This window comes from Anas acuta, chromosome 1 (assembly GCF_963932015.1).
Source record: "Anas acuta chromosome 1, bAnaAcu1.1, whole genome shotgun sequence".
In the NCBI taxonomy this organism is placed as follows: domain Eukaryota; kingdom Metazoa; phylum Chordata; class Aves; order Anseriformes; family Anatidae; genus Anas; species Anas acuta.
The window spans coordinates 27,545,370-27,569,555 of NC_088979.1; the positions used below are offsets into that span (position 1 = coordinate 27,545,370).

General features: G+C 48.6%; 1 protein-coding gene across 2 annotated transcripts; it reads right to left on the bottom strand.

Moving 5' to 3' along the window:
- Positions 1–320: 320 nt before the first annotated feature.
- On the bottom strand, positions 321–23,494 carry THSD1 (thrombospondin type 1 domain containing 1). 2 transcript variants are annotated; one of them, XM_068673788.1, is made up of 6 exons: positions 23,173–23,494; positions 19,504–19,687; positions 17,993–18,131; positions 12,141–13,100; positions 4,985–5,143; positions 321–2,613 (listed from the first exon to the last, which is right to left on the bottom strand). In XM_068673788.1, exons 3-6 carry the CDS (start codon positions 18,048–18,050, stop codon positions 1,253–1,255), a joined length of 2,538 nt encoding a protein of 845 aa, XP_068529889.1. In that variant the 5' UTR covers positions 18,051–18,131; positions 19,504–19,687; positions 23,173–23,494; the 3' UTR covers positions 321–1,252. The 2 variants fall into 2 exon arrangements, with proteins under 2 accessions (XP_068529889.1, XP_068529900.1); XM_068673799.1 differs by lacking the exon at positions 23,173–23,494 and adding an exon at positions 21,094–21,367.
- Between the last annotated feature and the right edge of the window lie 692 nt (positions 23,495–24,186).

Sequence of the window (24,186 nt, forward strand, 5' to 3'; positions counted from 1 at the left end):
TTCTTTCACTGACTGTGCCCAGCAGCACTCCCCTTCTCCTTGCAAACTCTCTGAAGAGGCTGAACCCTAACAAACAGCAAGCAAATTCTCTGAGTCATTCTCGCTGGCCTGAGCTCTGTCTCTGTTGTCAACTGGGGTTTCAACCCAGCTCTGAATACTTGCAGCAGTGTGTAATCGCCCATTTTTTAAGCTCTGATTTTAAAGCAGGAAAAAAACAACGTAACATTTGTGCTTCACCTTAAGATTCTCTGGGAATCGTCAGACATCAAGCCCTTATCCTTTGTGTTTGCAAACCAGGTGTTCATGAAATAAACGTGCTGTTTGCTGGTTTTGTTCATAATTTATTTTGAGCTTGCTGCAGTAGCATTATTGTCCATTTGTTTACACACACAAAAAATGAAATGCTTAATAAAGGCAAAGACGCTTACAGAAAGGCTGTGGGATGAAACACTTCTCTTCCTGCCTTTTACAGGTGCTGAAATGCTCCAGTAACATTTCTGAGGGCTAAAATTTGGTCATCAATTTTTGTTGCACTTCCCGGTAGCCTGCTCTTTTCTACCCTTTTCCTGGAAATATTTGCACATCACTGTATTTTCTTGGAATAAATACTGGCAGAAAGAAAGTATCAGTCTCGAGTAATGAAAAACACCCCCTCAGTGTTAAGTTCTCCCCAAATGTTCAGTGCTTGCACTTTCATCCGACCACAGCACCATGAGACTTATCCGAACAGTTACAGCCAATCAACACAGTTCAATAATGACCACAAAAATGATGGAAACTGCTCACAACTTGGGGTTTGTGTTTCCTAAATGGGAAAGGGTTCACTAATTGGGAGAGACGTTTGAGGATGCTGGACAACAGATCTTTTAGGATACCGTAATCTATGAGCATGAGGTTTCCACAAGGTGAAAAAGGCCAGATCAATGGGATTTGTTCTGTAGGATGTATGAAATGTGACTGCTTTATGCAATAAACCCCCATGGGTTATTCCCGTGTCATGCCTTCACTGGCACAAGCTTTCCCAGGGTATGACGTGTGTACTGTTAGGTACACACATACAAAAAATAATTACACGGAAGCACTTCCCAGTAACGAGGAAGGAATGCGTTCCCACAAGTCAGACTTTGGGAATTCCCTCCTTCTCCAAGCGGAGGGAACACAATTCCCACTGTTCCTTCCCTCGGAAGCTGGCAGGCTCTGCAGATCCTCTCCCGCATGCGCCCCTCCCGCAGGGCTGCACCGAGCCCCTCACTCAGATCACCAGCTTCTCGATGCTTAAAGTACTCGTTTCGTCCTCTTCGTTTGAGCCAAAATACCCGGGCAGGTCGATCATCTGTTGCTCTGCCTCGGTTAAACCGAAGGTGGTGTTATCATAAAAGGCAAACTCAGGGTCCAAGGGGAAGCTCTGGCACTTGTCCTTTCGGTACTGGGCGGGGCTGATCGTTAGGCCCCTCTGGTAATTATCTTTGCCAGCTGAGCCCGCTTCCTTCCGCCACTCACCTTTGGGGTTGGGCGAAGGGCCCCGCTTGCCCCGGCTGCCCTCGGGCTTTTCAGCTGCCCTCTCCTGCCCGGCAGGCTGGCGGTCAGCAGTGGGATCCGTTTTCCTCCCCGGGGGACATGCCCTGTGGTGGCACTTGGTGCCGCGGCCCTGCGGCTCGCCGTGGGGCTGATCCAGCCTGTCGCCTGTGGGGTGGGCGCTCCTCAGCTTCGGTCGTGCTCTGTCTTCCAAGCCCTGCTCCCACGTTCTGGTCCTGGAGTTGTAAAGAGGGGTCTGCCGGGGGGTGAGGGTGGACATGCTTCTCTCCCTGAAGGGCCTGGCCTTCTTGGTTTCGTGGAAGCTGGCCGTCCTCCTGAACTGCGGGTTCCTGGGGCAGCCCCTCTCCGACGCCTCCCCTCTGCTGTCCTGGTGTTTGAAATGAGCTCTCCTCACCAAGGTCTGCGTGGGGCTCAGCGCGGGATTGGCCTGGGAGAACGGGAAATCCAGCCTCGGGTTGCAGCCCTCTGCCGGGAATTTGGGCTGAGCAGCCGGATGGTCCAGAAACGGGGACTTGATCCGAAATTTGTTGGCCGCGGCCTCCTCTTGGTTCTCGGCACTCAGGGGAAGCATTGTGCTGGCACCAACAACCGTGTCCGTCAGGGGGTTCTGAGAGACGTGGTACACCTTGGTGGTCTCGGTCAGGCCCTTCTTCTTCATCTCTTTCAGCTGCTGCTGCGCGAGGCGGTAGCTGAAGATCGGGGGGATTATTTTTTGGGCATTCGGCTGAAAGCTCTCGCTCCCAGAGACATCATCTTCCTGGGCAAACTGGAGGCTTCGCCTGTAGGTCAGAGGAATGTTAACGGGGGCGTCCCCTCCCTCGGTGAAGCTGTCCCGCTGCTTGTTGCCCTGGCAAATGTTCTCCTCGTCGGAGTTTTTCCGAAAGCCAGGGGAGTGGACGGAGTTGCGGCGCACAGCGGCGCTGCACTTCTGAGCTTTGCAGAGCTTCCTCCACAGGGTGATGAGGACGGTGGCAAAGATGATGAACAAGCACAAGGAGATGCCCGTGATGGTCACTATGTTGTTTGCTTTCTGGTCCTCTCCCGGCTGGACAGAAGGCGGGGTGGAAGGCTTGACAGCTGGAACAAAGAGCACACACGTCTGTCAGCAGAGCTGCACCGTCATCAGCATTTGGGTATTTTAGGATGGATACTACAAAGCAAAACTAATTAATACAGTACAGTAAGATTTGCTCATTGTAGATGGCTTCCTACTGATCACTTTGAACTGGCAGGAACAGATCACTCACTTTAAACCAAGGGACCCGCAGACCTTCCAGATGTAATCGTTACCTTTGCCTGTTCTGCCCTTTCCAGAAGACACTCCTACATTTGTGTAAAATGGGATAATACTTGCCCTCCTTTACAAAGTACATCGAGATCTCCTGGTGAGAAGTGCTGTAAAGGGGTAAAAATAACCCTAGTGATGCCAGTCGTCCAGGTATCACTTCAAAATTATTTTTAGGATGGCTTAAGGAAGTGTGAGAATTATTGACTTGTGAGCTCTGCAGTTTGAAGCGAGCACTGGCAGTGGAAGTGGAACTTTTCAGAGCAGCCATCTGGGGGTGCTTCTTCAGCTGCTGCCCGGTGTTGGCCCCCGCAGAGGACAAAAACCTTTCCAATGTTCAGAAGGATCCTAACTGAGGTTCTACTGATGTGGTGCCGTGGGCATTCTGGTATTAGGGCTCTTCTGTTGTGAACTGGAGACGGATCTTCGAAAGGGAACACTCCGCTACCTGTTAACAGCAACAGCTCAAAGCTTTTCACGGCCCTAGTTAAACCTCTCACCTGTACGTTACACCACATGTGGGTGTCAAGAGACGGTCAGAAAGCTGTGAGCTCAAACCAAACCACTTCACAACCTTGCCCCAGTCCCTAGTTTTATCCAGAACCCACAGCTTCCCATCAGGGTTACGGACAGTCTATCAAGTGTGCAGGATGTCTTGCACTGACAAACACAGACCAGAAGGTCCCAGGCTGCTACAATAACGGGTGAGCTGGAGGCCCGTTTCTTTGAGTCAGGGCTGTAAGACAGCCCCAAGACCTTTGACAAACCCTGCCATGATCCTAAGTTTGATCTTCACATCACTCTGAGACATCAGCACAAAGAACAACGTCGCTGCCTGTTGAGTATTTTCTGAGGGTCCCTAAAACTGACACTCAGCCCAGAGAACAAGGAGCACTGCTGCTCCGAGCTCAAGAGAGAAGGCAGGACCCACATTTGCCCTGTTCAGTAGCGCCAGTGCAGAGCAATTCATTCATTGCTCATCCCTCTCTCAGTCCCCTTTTCTCTCAGTTATTTATCAAGGACCCGGTTTTCTATCTGTAACGCACATTGTGCTACATCACCCGGAGTACAAAGTTAGCAGCAAGGAACCTGGATCTAGTTCCCCAGGTTTGCTCCTCTTGCCACCGACCTCCCGCTGCCCTCGGGCCGTTCCCTGGTTTCATTTCTTCAGCCATTTGCTCCATCTGCTGGACTGATGGCTGCAGTGAGAGCGGCGCCACAGCCTGCTCCAGGAAGGGGTGGGCAGCTGGGGGAGTTCAATCAACAAGCCACTTTAGGATTTCTTGACCCCTCTGGCAGGTAATACAAGGCACAGAGCAGGAGAGCTCAGTAGCAACTCTAGAAAAGCACCACCTAACCCGTGGATTTTCTCCGGTGTCACCATTGCCCTCAGCACTCTGATGGAGATTGGCACAGAAAAGACAGGCAGCCCTAGAGCAGGGTAGGAGCTTTAAACTGTGCCCCTAAACATCTGAACTGTTCCTCTCTGCTGACACTTGCAGCTTTACAATGTAAGCAAACCTGCACAGCCAGCATTTTCTAGTGATGAAAAGCAGCAGAAACCTTAACAAGAATCTGTTGAAACATCTCAAGTGCTGCACGAAAACTGACAAAATGCAAAATCTGCCTCGATGGAATATATTCTGCACAGCCCTGATTGCCTCCCCGTCCCCATCCCTGCCAGGCTGTGGCACACGAAGGCACTGGAGCCTGTAGATCATTCAGTTTCTGAGCAGGCAGACCTTTGAGCTCTCCCACCAGAGCAGAGAAAACTTGAAAGGTGATTACGAAGCAGCACAGGAAACAGAGAAGTGGCAGAGAAGATTCAGCTGGAAAAAAAAGTAGGTCCTGTGCAGGAGACACCAGAGAACTTCTCAGCATCAGCTACTGTCACGAATCCCACCATACCACGCGTTTCAGGAATTACACACATCTAAAGCTCTTTTACAGATAGTCCCACTGCTGGCAGCAGACTTTTCCACACCTGTTCCAAAGTACACCAGAAATACACGCCTCCTCTAGTTGCAAGCCAGAAAATTACATTTTTAACAGATTTCCACTGCCTGGAATCTTTAACCCGTGATTCAGATTCTGTTCCCCTGGCCCTGAGATCTCTCCCAAACCCTCAGCCATCACAAGGCAGGTGACAGCAGAGCTACGCACCCAGACAATCCTCCAGGGAGCAGGAGGAGGTCTCTCTCGGAGGTCCAGCGCAGCCTGGGTTCGCCGGCGAGGAGGTGAGGCACTCTCGGAAGCGCTCCCGGACTCCATCTCCGCAGGTGACGCTGCAGGGGCTCCAGGGCTGCCACAGGCTCCACGTCTCTGCAAACACACAAGCTCACGGCAATGAGGAACGCGTCCGCCTCACCCCTAAAGACAAAGAAGGCATCGAACTGTCTCCTCTTATTCAAGAAAAGCAATAGATAACCCAACAACACAAACTGCAACACCAAAAGAGCAAGAGGATCCAGGGACCTGCTCCCGTTCCCATCAGTCTGGGGCACGGCTCCCGCTTCTGCTTTCCTCTCCTCGCCCCGCGCGGCACTGCAGGAGCTGCCCGCAACAACAGCGGATGGAAATTAACCCACAAATCTTTTTAACAGCTTCCTAATTTATATATTCATAAAGCCCAATCCCTACCTGACAAATACTGCTTTTACAGCAGAACAGCTCCACTGACTCGAGCGTTAGTTACTCCTGATTTGTGTGATTGGGGAAGGAGGAGAAGCCTACGAGGCCTAATGAAGAGGCAATCCTGCTTTTCCTCTTTGTGATCTTCTTAGCACACAAACGTGTTATTGAGTCGTTCCTCTGACAGCTTTACGGGTCCCTGTTGCTTTACTGCTTATACAGAGGCAATTAACTCCAGATGAAATTTCACAGGTTTATTTGTTTTACTTTAAGCGGAGGCAGGCTCAGGTTCTGATGCCAACTCAGATGTTGTCGTGTTTTAAATGCAATCCCTTTTTTTGCTTAGGTCCCATACTCATCCTGTGCTCAGCACTCGAATTTCAGAGCAGCAAGGACCCAGAGACAAAAAGGGACCATCCCTGCCCATACCTGTGACGCTGAGACAGGACAGTAACTTTAAACCCCAAAATAAGGGACGAGTCCAGGTGCGGTCTTTAAGGACAAGTACCCTGGGAACTGTCCTGTGGGTCAGTCCTGGCTTTAAAACGTATCAGGAAGAAAAACAACAGCCCAGTCACTTCATTTCCCTGCTCGGAGGTAAAACAGAAAATCCAATAAATCACAAAAAGCAAATTAGATTTCTCTTCTTAATAATTTATGGTTGCTACTGCCAACATGGGTCATGATGTTTGATTTTATTAGCTAGCTGCTTTGCTGCTGGGATGCCACAGCGCTGCCCATCAGTGAGCAGTTTGTGATGTTCCAGGACCAGACAGTGCTTGGTGGCTGGAAATGGCTTTGGGATTTCACCTTCTATTATCTGCTCTATTCGTAGCCTGCTATTACTTTTTAAAGTCCCTAACAACAAATAAATACAGACGTTATTTAATAAATGTCACATTTTAACTGCGTTGGGCCCTGCCCTACAAACTTTTGTGGGCACGCCAGCGTGAAGGAACGTCCCTGCGAGCAGCGTGAGAGAACCTGTGGGGCTCCTTGCTCGCACGAAGCCACCCACGTGCCTGGCAGGATGGGGCCCGGAGGTTTTCGGCTTCCGCTCATGCTGCCAGCCAGGGCTGTAAGGCACGTGCAGGCATGTCGGTGAGGATGCAGGGTAGAGAAGGTCTGCCTGGCCTCACACACAGCACGGACATCGATAGCCAACTGATCCCTCTTCCAAAAGACCAGCAGCTGGGGGTGTCACGGTGTCCTTCCTGATATCAAGACGGACTCCATCGGTGCCCCCACCCCTGGCAGAGGGAGGCCTGTGAGCTTTAACGTACATTTAGGCTGGGTCATTTTCTAATTTTGATGTCAAACCGATGACGTGCCTGTTGCTCTGAGGCACTTTTCACCGACTTCAGCTTCAGCAGAAGGCACAGAGTTCCTCAGCTCTTGGCATCCATAGCTCTGGGGCAACGATTGTGCGCCTTCGGCAACAGGCGAGCAGGAAATGCTCCAGCTCCTGTGAAAGAGGAGATTTAAACCCTGCAACCCGCTCTGCAACCTCCTGCAATTACCAGCATGTGAAAGAAAATGAAGCGTAGTTGATTCTCCCCCAAGGAAACGAAATAATTAACCTCCATTTAAGAGAGACAGATCCAAAGCGCCAGGGGAAGAAAGCAGCCGGTACGTACTGCAAAGCAGCTCTAAGAAGTGTCAGCTTTTCTCACAGGCAACTGAGGAATCAGTTATCGACGTGAAGATATCTAACTGATGAGTTAAGTTTGGAAGAGCTGGCAGCTGGCAGATCTGCCAACGGGAAAGATAAACGCAATTAACTTGTGTTAATTGGTGCTCTGCGTAAGCAGCTCTCCCCAAACTCCTGTGTTTCGGCCTCGGCAGGGCCGTGAAGCTGCGGTGCTGTCCCACAGCACAGCCGGTGCGGCATGCTCGGCATCACCCTGCCACAGCAGGTAGGTCGAAGCACTCCAAGACCAGTAACGTGGGATAAAATCACTCATTATTTACAGGCTCATGCTAAAACCTGCTAGGCTAGGGGCCTGTAGGCTACGTGTGGAAGCTGAGAGCAGTTTCTAGGTCCTGAGAGCAGGCGTGGTGGCATTTGGGTAAGAGCTGGGAAACAAACTGTCCTTCTCAGCCATCCCGTGCTCCTCCGTTTGCCTGGAAATAAAGCCCGGGTGCACTGAAACGGTGGCATGCTCCGACAGGTCGCTCATTTGGACAATGAAAGGCCGATCAGCCTCTTGAAAGAAGAAAACCCAGACTCTGCCTGGGCTAATTACAGTCTTTTCCCCACAGACAACTTGAAGAATCGCAGGGGCACTGTCTGAAATCTTTTCTCAGGAGCTCTCCCGGCGAGTCCCCAGCACCCCGTTTGTTCCTCACATGCCGGGGATGCAGAGATGAAGGATTCGCTGCCACAAGCAGAGCAGGCTGGAGCACAAAGCCAGCCTCCCTGCATCAGGCTGCTTCTAAACAAATGCAAGGCAGAAATGGATTGAGGCAACAGAGCTAATTGGTTCCCAGATCCTCGTGCAGATAGCAGGCAGGGCTGATTCACGCCGTCTTCCGCAAGGAGCAAGAGTTTGATGCAAGCCTTGTGCCCACGCCCGGCCTCTAGATACTGCACATGCAGGGACTGCTTCTCCCTCCAGAAAAGCTTTTCCTACCTTCTTTCCCTCTGCTGGCAACAGCTCTGCTTGTGCCCTGTGGACCTTTCCATGTGTTTTTTGACAGGTAGCAAAAATCAGATGGGAGAGAAGGCAACAAAACTCATCCCCGCTGTCCGCGAGCACAGCAGGCTTCGTTAGGATTTACATTGGGGTTGAAACTGGGCTTGGGAGTGTAACTAAGAACAGTAAGAAAAAAATAATTCATTAACACTGGAAATATGAATAAAATGCGCCTGTTTATATGGCACAGCACTACTAATTTTATCAGAGCCATCCTGACTGACTCCAGCCAGACACTGAGCAGGACGTGGGACATCGTCCTAAGGAGAGCCCAGGTCCCACTGCTGGGGTCGCTCCAATCCCAACCGTGCAAAGCACGGGATAACGGGTTGAAACGAATGAGAGCAGAGCCACGCTTCTGCTGCTGGCTAAAACGACCCAGCAGAGCTTTCTTTCGCAGACATTCAGCTCATTCAGTCAGACGTAGGGAAAATCTCAGCTGCGCGGCTCTCTCTGAGTCACCTCCGTGCCGAGGTGAACGAGGTGACTCACGGCGCTGTTATTTCTTCACAGGTTCCCCAGCTGCAGTCTACAGAAACTCCACAAGCACGGGCTCACGTTTGATAAATGCACTCCCTATGTTGAATAGATTCGCAGCCTTGGAAAACACAGGGTTGTGGGTTTTTTTTTGGTGATACTTGTTCTGAAGCTGATGGCCCCTGCTGGAAGAGGTGCTGTTCTGGCCTGCCCAGGGTCACCAGAAGCCTTCTCCTTCCTCCTGCAGGCACCAGACAGACAGAGTCCTCTTCCACGGGCTGTCCCAAGCCTGCCAGGGATGAGGGATAAAGAGCTGGATCGACAAAGGATCAGGAAAATAACTGATGCCCGATCTATGGAAAGCAGGTGTTGCAAAATCACCTTTATCTCATCAGCTGTGGTTTGGAGGAAGATAATTTTAATGATTTAGGAGCTTTCATCTTTTACAAGGGAGTATCTTTGTTTCATAATAACAGAGCATACGCTAAACAGAGGAAGAGCTGGCGGAGTGACAGGTTTGATATGCAATTGTCAACAGAAAATCATCACTGAGTGGGAATGCATCTGGAGAGATTTCAAAGGGATAAGGGTAATGTTTGGTGCTATGCAACGCCTGCCTCAGTGACAGGAAAATAAATAGAAAATCATTATTGAGACAATATGTCGCTGCTGTGATGGCTTGAGGAGACAGCGCAACTGCACGGAGCAATGTGGGCTCCGTGGCAAGTTAGGACAACTCACAGAAAGTGGAGAAATCAGCCAAATGCAAAACGCAGGCAGAAGGAATACAGGCTGTACCCGCAGAATAGGCTGCGGAACTGAAAGGTCATGTGCAAGAACAGCTCAAGGGTTTCCAGGGTGAAAGCGACGGCAAAATCAGCCAGGGCATCTGTGGGAGTGAACGCAGAGGAGCAGAAAGCAGGGAGCTCAGTGAGAGTGCTACTGCTCGAATGGCATCAGGGAGGAGGATGTTAGAAGATGACACCCAAACTTGTGTTGTCAGGTAAAAAGGATTGCTAAAAGGAATGGAAATGGGGCCCAAAAGAGCCAGAACATTAATCAAACCCTTTCAATTAAAGCCTCGATCTGTTCAGCTTATCAAAAAGAACACTGAGGTTATCTGGGAGGACCGACACAATTTGGATGCGCCAAGGCCTTGCAGGGGAAGCCGATGGGTAGCAAACAGCTGCCTCGTCTGGCAGACATCAGCAGAGCAAGAGCCCCTCGCTGCGGGCTGAAGCTAGATGAGCTTTGTTAAGAAATGCACCTCGTTTCCTTTGCCCTGCCACAGGGCCGGGGGCTCAGGAGAATCCCTCCTGCAGTCCCCAAAGGCCACGGAGGTTCAGGAGGTTCCCCCTGCTTCGGGCTGCTGCGCTCCACCCCAAACACCCCGCTCCTCTCGGTGCTGCCTGGGGGCTTTGAAGTCTCACAGATACGGCCGCGGAGGCAGACGTGCTGCTAATTAATTTCGGGTTGACATTTTCTTTACGGCGATGTGGTGTCGCTTTCATCGGTTCCATTGACATGACACTTCCAACTTGCCAGCTGTTGACTTGAAGGCGTTCTCCACGAGCAGCCTGATTCCTTTCGGCTGCCGCCGTGGGGATGGTGCTAACGTGCAGCTCCGGGAAACAAAGCGACTCGCGGGCGTTGCTCAAGGTGGATTGCAACAATTAAAACCAGGCAAAGATCGGGCGCAGAAGCGTAGCTGTGTCATATCCTACTTATTCATCTGTCAGGGCAATTAGCTAGATAGTATCTGCGTGCCATATAAATACCACCCAAGCACAGAGAAAGAAAGAGAGTTCTCTCTTCCTTTTTCCTGGAGAATTATCTCGATGAAGGAAGCGTGCTTTCATTTTTAGGTGGACTTCCCTGTGCCAAAGACCGAGAGTGCCAACAGAGAACACAGAGATGGAAAGTTAAGCTGCAGAGAAGAACTACGTACCCGGCTTGGCATGTGCTGAAAACAGAGGTCATTCCTAGTACAGAGCGTTAATTAAAGAGCTCACAACGTCAGAATTAATGAAGTAGCACAAACCACACAACGCTAGAAACCTAGTTTAGGTAGGCTGTGTCTGGCCCACGTCCTGTGCTCCTGGTCTCCTGATCATCCCACTCGGAGACCTGCCCAGGAGGTGCAAGGACCCTTTTTTTGGCTCGAGCTGCACTTCCTCTGCAGGAAGCCCAGGGTGGGGATGCGCAGAACACATCTCCAGCCTTTCAACCCAAGCTCTTTGAAGCGTGCCCATGGGAGAGACTAATTCATAACCTAGGGATGCAAGCCTGCTCCAGGACTTCAGAGCATTTACTTTTCTCTTCCAGGATGTGGGCAACACAACCTAAGCCAACCCCGATCCCCTCGTGCACACGCAGTCCATCCCTCGCTACAGTTTTCTACAAACCAGAGGACATTTGGCTCCTCTGCTTCCTCTGCCATGCTACGGTGCTTTGAAGACCCCGCCAAACCACAGACTACTACCCCCAAGAGCCCATGAGGCTACACCTATATAAGTTATAGAGATAAAAAATAAAACAGGACTGAGAAATGGCCTCAAGTTCTGTCTTGTGACCACCTTTAACTATGATCAGTCCTACTCCTGGACGTGGTGTTGGCTTCTGCCAACCAGCACTCTCCCAGAGCATGCCTGGACACAGCCAAAGGACTCCACAGACCACACAGACTGTCCCCACATGGCAGGTTGTATGAATCTAATATTTTCTTGGAAGAAAAGAGCTTAGCTCTATGGATGTGACCCATGGTGTGGCAGGTGGCCTTATGGGTCAGGAAATGCAGTGTGGCCTGTTTTAAGCAGCAGCAGCAGAGACATGGCTTGAAAAGATGCTGTAAAGCCCCTCCAGCTGCCCAACGGACACAAGAGTGTCTTTTGCTATGGCCAACTCTTGATTCAGGTCATCAAAATTTGTCTATCTAGCAGTTAGGATTCTAAACTCCCACAGCAAACAGGGTAGAGCCAGGAAGGAATTCAGCCAGGCAAGGATTCAGCCCCTGTATCTCCTCTGCCCATCTCAGGATGGGATGAATCACCCCAGGAGATGTCTGCCTCTCTCAACTAAACAGCGAGGCAGCTACTTTGTGTTGGACATTGGGCTTCTAGACCGTTAAATGCAGTATAGATGTCTGCAGTGGGCCAGATCTACTGTGGTAGCTTCTTAAATCACTCAGAAAGCCAAGTTTCAGCTTTACTGGAACTAGATAGATCCATCATTCAAAAGGTCCCAAGCAGTTTTCGTTGGTACTTAGCCTTAAATTTATGTAGTTTTGAGCAATCACTGTGGCATTTGTTACCAAACGTCCTTGTGTACGCCTCTAAACAAGTCTACTCCATTTTGCTCCCATCTGTATATGCCTTTACAATTATTTTTTCCAGTGCAGAAGACCCAAAAGGCAGCTATTCAGTAAGAGACACTACAATCAAACCGATTTATCTCTACCCATGCTGGCTGGGAAGAGTGCTGATTCCTGCTAAAAGAAAACAAACGTCGGTACAAACCCATATTCCTTTGGATCATCATACACTCCTTAACTCTTGGTGGGAAATGGCTTCGGTTTGAGAAATTATAGAGGTCAAAGCAGTATTTGTTCTTCCCCACATCAAACAAAGTGCAGTTAAATTCTGTCCTGTTGTCTCCTGGGTGAAGGGTGTTCTCATAGAGCCAAGATGTTCTTAGAGTGGGATGTTTGAGAGCCTCTTTATAGACGACGATTTTGCCACCGACAGACGTGCACGGTGGCAAGACTACGAAGACCTGTAGCAAAGTTCTGCACACCGCTTCTGGTGCCACAACCAGTCTGTACCCGAATTTGTGGAGGAGATCTATGGGTCCCATGGAGGCAATAAGGGAACGTGTCGCTAACGATTTCAGTAAGACGGTGATGTAAGGTTCTTGACCAACAGGCGGGCAATCAAACTCGACCCACTGGGAGCTGGACAGCGGGATTCTTTTGCTAGTTCTGACGCCCAGCATCTCGTCAGAGCTGATTCTCCCTAGTTCATAAAGGGCGCTGGTGAAGATCACTTCCAGCGACACCGCCGTCTTGTTCACGGCACACAGGTGCTCATTTGTAAAAAGCCCAACCTGAAGGGAGCTTCCAGGCAGCTCCGAGGTCCTGTTCAAGTCGATGTGAAATACCGGCCATTCCACGCGGAGGGTGGCTGCTCCTCCACTCACAGCAGCACTGCTATTACCGCTGGGAGAGCCCATTCTGAACAAAAAGTCCCCGGCACTCATGAAATAGAAACACTCAAACTCTACCATCCCCTGGGACTGGTTGACGGGAAGCTGTTTTCTTGCAATGATCTCGTTGGTGCTGGCATCCAGCAAGAGGATGGAGAGGTTCTCTGCCGTCACATTCCCACTGCCGTGGTGCCAATATTCCACAGACACCGTGTCGTTGCTGAAGGCTACATGACCCGGGCGCTCCAGCAGGAGGTACTCTGCCTCACCCAGCACTGAAAGGAAAACAGCGTTAGAAAACAGAGGCACGACTGACTGCTGATGTAATTCACAGAAGAAAATACATATTTATAAAGTGGGTATTTAAGAAATCGCACTCAAACTTTTAAAAGGGAATCAGATCCCCCCCAAAAAAGTTGTAACTAGAGCAATTAAAGCTCTTTGTGCAGGGATGTGATTTGGAACAGCTCAAAGTTCACTGTAGCAACACGCTCAGGAAGGTTAAAAACAAGGCTAAAAAAAAAAAAAAAAAGAAGCATTCACAGAAAACGTCATTTCGAGGGATAGACCATGCAAATCTCAACTTCTTTCACTCGTAGATTCCTAAAGCCCACTTCACAGGGGCCAGCTGTTCTACTTATTTTAGCAAAAACAAAAAAGCAGTAGTTTCTTAATACAGAAACATGAAAAATGTCCCTCAAATTAAATAAAATAGAAAGTCTGCATGATGCTTTTTGAAGCCTCTTCTCTTGCTCTGTCTTATGAATCTTTCATTTTGCTCATTTGCATCACAGAGACACTTGAGTGAAAGAGCTGAAAATAACAGTGATGGTGACTGCAGCACTTTTCTTGTCTCAGATGTGGTGCAACATGTCTAAATGACATCACTTCATTATAAATGGCACCGGCTTTTTGAATGCACTTCTTGCATGACCATGTTTGTGCAGGTTGCCAAATTATCCCGAGACATGCTGTAACTAGTGGGGATAGATGATATCTGAAGCACTGGATTGAGAAGATCACATTTCTCTTCTCAGCTCAGCTAGCTTTTCTGCATTGCTTGAAACTTAAGGATTTCAGAGGTAGAAAGGTTACCCGAAAAATGGGAGCTGCATACATTTACTCCAGATACAGAACGTGCTGTGAGACATCTCTATGTAAAAAATTGTCTGGAAAAAGGCTTCTGAGTCTTGGATGGAAGGTGCTATGTATCTGTAAGACTTCAGTTGAAGCAATACTTCAGTAAGTAGTATCGACTAACAATACTTTGACTTGTTCAATCTGTTACATCTGTCTTCAGATTACCTCTCAGAAAGCTGTGCTGGAAAAACACTGCAAGTGCCAAGGCAAGCACTCAGCATTTGGGAGCAGCAGGACTCATCTCACAGAATACAAGACAACTACCACTGCAAGCTTCAATTTGACTTCATCCCCTTGGATTCACTTTCCTGTCAGCAGAGAAAATTTTCAGGAAGCAATTCATCTGAGCAGCTGTAGCCATTTACATCAGCCTGCACCAGAGCAGCCTATAACTCTTCGCCAGCTGCAACAGGCGGCTAAAATAACCAGCCCCAACCATATCCCTGATGTCTGAAGGAAGGCTGTAGGCACGGCCTTACACATATAAATCATGTGTATGCCCTTACATACATGTGCTTTAAGTCAGCCTTTCATTTGCATGAGTCAATACCATTTTTTTCCACAAGATCCTGCTTCGTTTGGCAGATGGATGGTACCCGTTAGCAGAGGGCTCTTTTAGTCTCGTCCTTCCATGGGTGGCCCCCTGTATTACTGACTGCACTCCATCCCAAATCCATCCTGATAAGACAGAATTCTTCACTTCCTCCATGGACTCTTCTGTTGTGCTCTTATCATAGTGTAAGGGTGTATTAGAAATATTTTATCCCTGCAATGGCCCTGAAAGATGAGGAAATGTCACCATCCTTTAGTGTGTTAGGAACCAGGGCATAGACACAAAGGTGAAAACTTGTCAAATATCAACTCAACAACTACCTGGGCCTCTCAGAACTACCTGGCCTTTCTCACTTCTGTGCTGGGCGGGCGGCTGAGCACTGGCCCAGGCTGCCCAGAGAGGCTGTGGGGGCTCCTCCTGGGAGAGTGGCACAAGGCGCCTGCATGGGGGTGGACCAGAGGGCCTCCAGAGGTTCCTTGCAACCTCAAAAATTCAACTCCAGTTCTCACCCTTCTTGTTCACCTCCAGCACACCAGCAAGGGGAGCAGAGTGCACAGAACAAGCACCTCCAGGGCCTGACATTACAAACATGGGGAAAGCTGCTGCCCTGGGCAGCACAGTTGTTTGGCAAGAGGAGCCAAAGGGAGCTGGAGCGTGCTCCACCCCTCAGAGAGGTTTGTTGTTAACTCATCTGCAAGGACTTACATACGGACCAAGTCTGACCACATCCTCGTACAGACAAGAAAATGCATGTTCCAAAGCCTCATGAGCTCTCTAACATGAAGTTCCCACACCTGCGCTAGAGTTTCCAAGCGAAATGGTTGCAAGTTGCTGGGATTTTCTTTCTCTGAACGTGGGCAAAATGATGCATTTCTCTACAAAGGAATTGGCCAGATTCAACTTGGCTGAAATGTAATAAGGGAAAAAGAAATCAGGCCATGGCAAAAACCCAGCGTGAAAAATTTCAACCTCAGGCTTCAGATTTTCAACAAAATCCCTGATGTGATAGTAATGAAAAGCACTGATGTTTACACCTACTGTTCTCCTCTCCTTACTCAGTTGCACTATTTTTTATTTGGACTGGCCCACACCAGAAGAAATAACAGTGCTGTGTGTGCGTGTGGGAGGACTGGAGAGAGGCCAGGGGACTGCCATGTAGCTCCCATCCACCCTAATACGGGTCACTTGGGAAGTGAGGGAAGTGAGCATTCCTGCAGGATGCTGTTCCAGCACTGCAGAGCTCTGCCTGGCACCCCTCAGGTCACAGCATCCCTTCTCCCCTCGTTGTTTAATAACACAACTTCATGCTCACAGGTGACCCACGTAGCAGTTTTCCACAATGCTCCACAAGTTGCCAGCCAGAAGCAGGCAGCTTCCACCATGTGCTCCTTCAGCTGCCCTCCAGCCTCCTGTGCGTGCACGGCTCTGTCACAAGCCCAAGTTTGGTCCCAGTTGTTTGGGCAGCCAGTCAGGGGCAGCTTTCAGTGCGTTTGTATATTTTTGGTTGCCATTACAATGGTCTCTCAGTGAATGGAGTCTGGCTGTGGCGCCAACAACCTGCCAGAGGAGCCTTTGCAAGAGCTCCCTCTTCAAAACATCAAAAGGAAAATCCTTGTTTTTCTTCTGAAGAGTGAGAATTATTATTTGAGGGTGCTGTTCTGATATTTATTTATTTTTAATTGTGCTCTAGCCAGCTTGGGTTGTGATGTTGGCTTGTCAGCCATCAGCACAACAGAGCTACGAAGAACAAACACATCAGAAAAACTGATAAGAAATGAGAATACTGAATACTGGTTTGTTGTATGCTAGAATCTTTTTTTTGTTGTTGTTTGTAGCATTACAGTGATTTTCCACAATATACTTGTTCATTTAAAACACAGTATTGGTGTAACGTTTATAAGAATATGAGGGAAATAGTTCTCTAAACAGTATGTACATGTGTGATACTCAAAGATATGTACTCTTTGGAAGTTATTTTCAGAATTAGGGACTACCCTTTCACTGGAAATAAGAGAAAAGATGATGCACCTGAAGTTTGCAACAGAGATTTAGCTCTTTAACTGCACCTTTTAATTACTCACTGTGCCACTCTCTATAAAGTTCCCAAACAATAACTCTTACCTGTGAGTCAACTAGCTGTGAATGCCTGCAGGACTGGCTCACCAAGAAGCCGTGGATATTGCAATTCACCTCACTTTCTGGATTAAGTGAATTCAAAATTTATCTTCACTGCGTTACCCACTCGGAGCACTCTTCTTAACTTAGCTAGTTAACTGTTTTATTAAAGCAACACATGGTACCAAAAGCCACAGACAAGAGTTTCTACTTCTATTAGACTTGAGCTCATCTAAGAGAGGCCAATTCTAGGTTCTTGGTAGTGTCCAGTGACCCCTTGCTCTAGAGAGGAGATGGAGCAAGAACAGAGGTACAGGTAGCTGAGCATATTTTCTCACGTACACAGGAAAAGCAAACTGCATGCATTCTCAGTCCACTTCTCTCCCTAACACCTGCTTTTAAATTATGAATGTAATTTTTGAAAACATATGTATTATAAGAGTCCCATTTTCAGCATTTCTAAATCACTGTGCAGTAAGGAGTTGATTATCTTTGCAAACCTACCTTCTACTTAGTACATTCTTGGAAAAGGTAGATGCCCTGCCTGGGATTCCCCTCAGACTTGTAGCTATCTCGTAGCTGTCTAAGCTAAAGGAGGTGTTTAATCTCCCTTGACAGCTGAAGGAGAGAAGGAGCTGCTTTCTCAACCCACACATCTCGCACTGCAGGTGGGTTGGAGCTGCCCTCAAGATGTGCCATTTTGTGACTCAAACAACAGCGATTGCTTCAGACTAGCTGCCTAATTGTACATGACTGAAATTGAATGGGTATGAATCCCATCCCTTGGCTTCTTACGTGGTCAGAGGAGAGAACACCTCATTGTTCTCAAAAGTTCTGTGAGTCAACAGCTTAGGTCCATCAGATGGGGTCTCACACAGTCAGAGGAAGTTGCCTGCACTGTAGATGTTTCCACAGGTTCCTTTTATAGTTAACGGAGAGGAATGGGCACTTGTGTGTTGTGGTTCCTCCCACCCCAGTACAGACACCTAAAATAGTCCTGGCTTCCCAGATACATGTTAAATGTTACGGAATACAAGTCTCAAAAGAGAGCAGAGCTCCTGTTGCTGCTTCTGACACAGCCAGCCCCTTGATGATGCGCACAGAAATGTGCTCGTTTATCTTGTTTACTTCTCTGAGCAAATTCACAGCAGGAAAGGTTCCTGCTAGATCCAAAGGGGCAGCTTATGCAAGCCGAGCTGTCTTTTCCACCTACATCATTGCACAAGACCTTGACTATATTCTGTGCAACGGTGGCTTGTGTGACATTTTATTTCAGCGGATACCCTGCAAACAGCACTGTCCAAAACCACTTTGTGAATATGCCTCTCACAGTTTTCCCTTGAAAGCTCTAGTACTCACCGTAGTCACAGAGCACCACTAACAACAGATTTGAAAAATCTTTCAGCATCTGTTTCATTCTGACCAGTAGGATCCCAGGTCCTTTTACTCCTCATGTCCTTCTTCAGCTCCAAAGTGCAGGCACTTTTTTCAGGAACACCTGAAAGTTTAAAAAATTCAGCTGTGTTGACCTTGCTTCGTAAAATCCAAGAAGAAAGACATCCCACCAGTAAGAAAAAAAAAACCCTACACCATTAACTAACAGTTTTCTCTCATTTACCTAACCATTATTAATACTGGATCAATAGATAAGCACAACTCCAATTCATTGTACATTTTCCCTCTTGAAATGTCAAGTCCTGAGACAGAACAATAAGGACCTGTCACAACAATTTACCCTTACGCTGCAGTAACTGCTGTTGTGCATGTCTTACATTAAGATCAACACCCACAACTGCAGAATAAGTATTTTATACAAAATGTAACTCTGACCTCAACACCTGTAGACACTGCGGGTTTACTGCTGCTACACAATTCAAACTGCCCTGTTTTCTGGTCTAGTAATATTATTTAGTTATCTCACAGGCTCTGTAAAAGATCTGTAACTGCTTTTCATGTCATTCAGACTGATCTGCTGGAGAGAGTGCTAACTTCCAACTTTTCCTCCATCATTCTTTTAAGTTTACATTCTACATAGCATCGGTTATGCCAACAAAAATAGAGAACCTTTTGAAAAAGGTTTCAAAATTTTGTTTCAATGTGCTTTAAACTAGTCGTTACGAGTCTCATAGCAATCATATAAAACAGGCTGGAAGCAGAATGACAGCAGCAAAACCTACAGTTCGCTCCAGAAACAGAAGCAAGAGAGAATCTAAAAAGAGAAGATCGAGCTCAAAGGAGTCCTTCTCAAAATACGAGAATTGCTCTCTTTTGTATTGTATAGGAGTGTCTGAAAGTAAGCCTTACTGTGCTTACCGTCACTCAAACATGCAAGAAAATTCTTGTTCAATACAGTTTACAACCCGATTTTATGAGAGAAAACTGGCACTGGAGCACGCGTAAGTTAGGAGAGGAAAAAAATTGCAGAACATAAACATAAAACGTAAGAAGTGGGCGTGACAAAGATCAGGTAGGTTTTCAGGAATCATAAAAATAATGAGATATTTCAACAATAACATCGAGTTATTGACCTAAGGGTTGTTGACCTAAGATTCAGCCATTGTGCTATTTGAAAGCTTTTTAAATTGTTTTAGCTTCTTCGCCCATCTTCTCTGTGCCAATTCTCTCTCCGGTTTCTCACACACACTTAATTCAAGTGGTTGGAGAGTAATTTCTAAGAAAAGATTAACAGGAGTATGCACAGCCTTGCCCAGCAAAGGCCCATTACAATAATAGCTGTACGTATTTGCTAGGGAATCATCACCACCTGGCCCAGGAACTTGACAGGGCTCCAGAACAAATGAGGCAGTGAGGGCGATACCCCAAACACCCCCGATTTCATTCCCTGTGCTGTAAATTACAGGAAGACAAACCTCGTGGCTCCAGCCAGGGGCAGGCTGATGGCAGAGAGTGGTGGAGGGCCAGCCTGCTCCTAGGGGCTGCTGCTCCCTGCGTGCCTGCCGAAGGGCTCCCGAGCTGGCTCTCCTCTGCAGCACGCGGCACCGGCTACTGGTGAGAGACGTGGTGTCGTGTCGGAGGCTTGATAGGCTGGTGGTCCTGGGATTTAACCATTATTAACCATCATTAACCATTAATTGGGCATTTAAAGGGAAAAAAAAAAGAAAAAAAAAAGAAAGAATAACAGTGATCCAAGAAAGAAAAAGCAGGTTTAAAAAACATATTTGCAAGAGATGCTTTGGCCAACGGCATAATCACTCAAGGAAAACAGTAAGTAAGTTATATGGCACTGCTTGTAACTGCACTGAACTAGAGAAGGGAAATAAAAATGCTTTATGGGCAGTAATACAATGGTGCTGGATGCCTTAATGGGTCCTTTCCATCTCTGGCTTTCTTAGCTGCGTATTCTTCAAATGTCTTTTACAAATACTGGTTTTAGACAATCACACGGCGTCAGGTAAAATTCAAATCATCTTAATCCGAGCCTAATGAGAGACACAAAGCTAGGGAAGAAGGAATACATCCCAGGGAAGAAAGAAGGAAGATTGAGCAGGAGAATACTCCTGAGATAGCTGCCATACATTTTAATTTGCGCATGTCAAGCTGACAGATGGAAACGCAGCATGGTTCATTAGACGGGGCACCGGAGTGAGGCACAGGAGACCTGACTTCTGTTCCTATTTCTGCCACTGTCAGATGTATGATATTAGCAAATCGCATCATTAATCCGCCCCCCTTCCTCATCCCCTCTCTCCTGCTCTGTGTTTTTAGCAGAACTTTTCAGGAGAGGCTCTTTCTAAGCCCGTTTGCGGACACAGCCCAGCACTGGGGCCTGTGGGCATTTCATGAACCGGACCCCAACCCTTCTTCCCTTCTCCCCTTTCATCTGTGTTATCTTGGTTGGCTTAGGAAAAGGCTCTGGCGGGCAGCACAGGCAACACCCAAGCTGCAACTGGAGCATTTGAAACGGCACCAAAACTAACTTCCATCAGGTGCCTCGCCAAGCCCAGCCCAGGGCTACTTCTCCCTCTGTGGTCACTGGATGCAGCTGGAGCCCCCCGACTTTCCAACCTGGTTGAGGCTCCCCCAAACAACGCCATGGTTAACATGCATGCACGAAGTCTCCCTGAGTTTTTACACCTTTGCCAGCTGATTTCTAATAGCAGCTTTTGACCTAAGAACTGCCCACCCGTTTCTAGCATAGCATTCCTCCTCTCCTTCCCCTCTTCCTTTTTTCTTGTGTCTGCTCCTTTCCAGTTTTCTCTCCCTCCACCCTGTGTGGTGCAAACGCTACACTGACCTCTAAGCTTGGTTCACATCTTTTCCCCTTCAGCCACCTTCTTCCTACAATTCTTCCCTTTTTTTTTCCCTTCTCAAAAACATCCCACTTCTTCACCTCCTGCCCCCAGCTCTATTGTTGCTCCCCTCCAGCACCCGCAGAAAATCTTGCCTTTCAAGGCAGACAATGTATCTGAAATGGTTTCTACACTATGCAGATCTTTTACCTCGAGTTCATTAACTTGATGAGATGAGCAGCGATTGAACAGAGGCGGCTCTCAGGCTTTGAATAATTGGCTTTTTTAATTTATTACTTTGGTGGACAAGCGGGGACTAAGGCTCTATTGTGTGAGATGCAGCAGGCACACAGCAGCAGAAGAAGATGCTTTCTGTTCCACCAGACGGTATAATGGGCTAACTGGAAATGGAAGACTTCCTCTCCAAAGTGGATTGGAAAGGACAGATAAGGAGAGGATGAGCCATAAAGGGCCTTGGGAATGAAGACCAAGGGGCTTGTGTGTGAAGTAAATGACACAGGAAAACTTCGAGTCCCTGCTCTGCAACAGATTTCCTGTATGGTCTTGGTCTCATCACTTAGCTTTCCTCTGGCTCTTCACTGGAAATAGCACTTCACTGCCTGGTACAGGTATTTTGAGATGAAATCTACCAGGAACTGTGAGGCTTGTAGGCACTGCAGTGTCAGGAGCCGCGTAAGAACCAAAGATACAATTTTATTTACAACATTTTTTCCTCCCCAAATAAAGAAGTAATAGGACAGGTTACATACTGACTTAGTGGCACACACATTCACCTATTCAAATAATACCCCTATTTCTCTAGGTCATTAAAATTAATTATTCTGTACTCATTCTGGACAGTCCACAAGCTTTACAACAACAACAACGACTGGATTTATGACTTCCAGTAGGTTTTCCAGCAGTATCAAAGGCCACAAAACAGATCTGATGTTTCACAAACCAGTCAGCTCCTCAGAGTGCCACGACTTGCTGGTTTAGCACAGCTAACCAGTTCCTAGCTCCATCAATGCATCACTCAGCAACCATTCCCCCTTCACTGAGCAGAGGAGAGGCTGCAGTTAATAAGGGATCACCAGGAATCAATCAGATACCCCACGAACGAGACTACAAATGCATTGGAGCCTGTATCTTACCCTGACCCTGAGTACCCTCAGCCCTCCTCACTGCCAATCCCCTGCAATGGGTTTTACGAGGGGTTTACAATTTATAAACATTTTGCAGTCATATTTGCAACCTGAAATTTGCACAACTGGGGTTATGCATGAGAGAGGCAGGCAGTCAAACAGCAACTCCAATCCTGTAAGTCCCTAAATCCTCCCTACGTTTCCCTCGGGGAAGTGGCCAAGCAGCACCAGCAGCGAGGAAGAAGCGTGTATCCGCAACATTTCTGCAAATTTACGGTATTTTATCTGTCTGTCAGCAAAGAGATTAATTATTTTTGCTCGTCGCGCTGTGAGATGAGGCAGCTATTGAAGCCCTACCACCTGCTGGGAAGTTCAGCGCTGCTCATCTCCTCCTCCACCTCCCACATGAAAGCGGGAGCCCCTCAGGTGCGCGTCACGTTTCATCCCAATCGCCTTATCCCAAATCCAGTCGCTGCTGACCACTCGCAGCGGTCACGGCCCAAACCGTGCCAATTCCTCACGGGGAGGGATGGGGTTGAGGGAGATGAGCACAGTACCTGTGTGTGCTGCCTGCCTCAGCGGGGATTTGGGCTGCCATCCTCACAGGCACCTTCCCTTCCTATTTACACATCAGACGGTTTCACGTCGCTGCCGGATAATGGCTTTATTAAAATCACGCGTCTACATTCGCCAGGCTGGAACTGACAGCGCTAGATCTCCCTGCGTGCAGGGGAGCGAATAATTAGCTGCTAAAGCCCGTTTTCATCGATATTTTAGGGCTGGGATGACAAAACCCCAGCCCCTACTGAGGACGGCTCAGCAAGCCAAGAGCTGGCCAGCAATGCCCAGCCCCTGAAACCGGAGGGCTACAGCGGAGCGAACACACGGACGGGGTTTACTTTGGAAAACGTGCGGCGAAAATAAGTTTATTAAGCATAAGGAGGCTTGGGGGAAAATGTTCAAGCAGTAACAAGGAATGCACAGAAATTAAACACGTTAAGATACCTCACACACACCTCGTGGGGTAAGGGGCGAGCGCAGCCGTTTGCTCTCTGCGTTCTCCCGTTTGATTAATTAATCATTAATATAATTTTCACGCCTAGGTGACGTTTTTCTGGTAAACCCGACCCCCGCAGAAGTTTACCTTGAGGAGCGGAGCAGCGGGCGCGGTGGCGACGCAGCCGAAATGCCGAGGAATCCGCTCGGGACGCCCTGCAGGACGAGCAGCCAGCCGCCTCCGGGGCTTCCCAGCGATCCCATACGAAGGCTTTTTTTCTTAATTAATTTATTTTTTTGCCTGAGGTGGTGGTGGTGGTGGCGGCGAAGGGCAGGAGGGCTGCGAGGCTCCCTCCCTCCCTCGGCCGGCGGGGCCGGGGTAAATGGCGCTGCGGCTGGCGGCGGCCGCCGTGCGGGGGCAGCCCGCGCCCCTGGCGGTGAGGCGAGGCGAGGCGAGGCGAGGCTGCCGGGGCCGCCCCGCACCGCCCCGGCCCTGCCCGCCCCAAGCCGGGCTCTGGAGGCTCCCCCCTGGCCGGAGCCGTCCCGCTGAGGGCCGCCCCAAGCCGGGTGTGGCAGCCCCGGGTCCCGCTGAGGCGCTCGGCCCGGCCTCGTGGCCGCGCTGTCTGAGGGGGCTGCGTGAGGCGGGGAGGCTCCATGTCTGGGGTCCGGCTCTCCTTGTTGCAGGGCACCCCCATAAGCTCCGTGCCCTTCTGCCCCATCCCTCTCTGCTCTAAGAGTTTGAACTGAGGGCCCCAAATGATCTCACCACAGAGACCAGCTGCTTCCAGTGCCCGTTTACAGCCAAAGTTTGCGTATGGGTGGGTGTTGCTCCCATCCAGCCTGCACGAGTAATGCTTGGGGACTGTTCTGACAGGACACGCTGATACAGAATGAAATCATCCTCCTTTTTAAAGACTTCTACATGAAAATAATCCATTTATTTTTACACAAAGTTACGCGTTTATCTCAAGTCACTATCATATTCATTTCCCAGACGTGTAGCCTGTGACTTAAATACATACCTACGGGTAGCATCCCCTCCCACTTGCAAAACTACAGAAGGGTTTGAAGAGGCACTTACATTGGCTGTTGTGTAAAAAAATCTTCCCCATTTCAGTAATTGAGTATGGACATGGCATAAAGACTCAAGAGGAAGTAATTT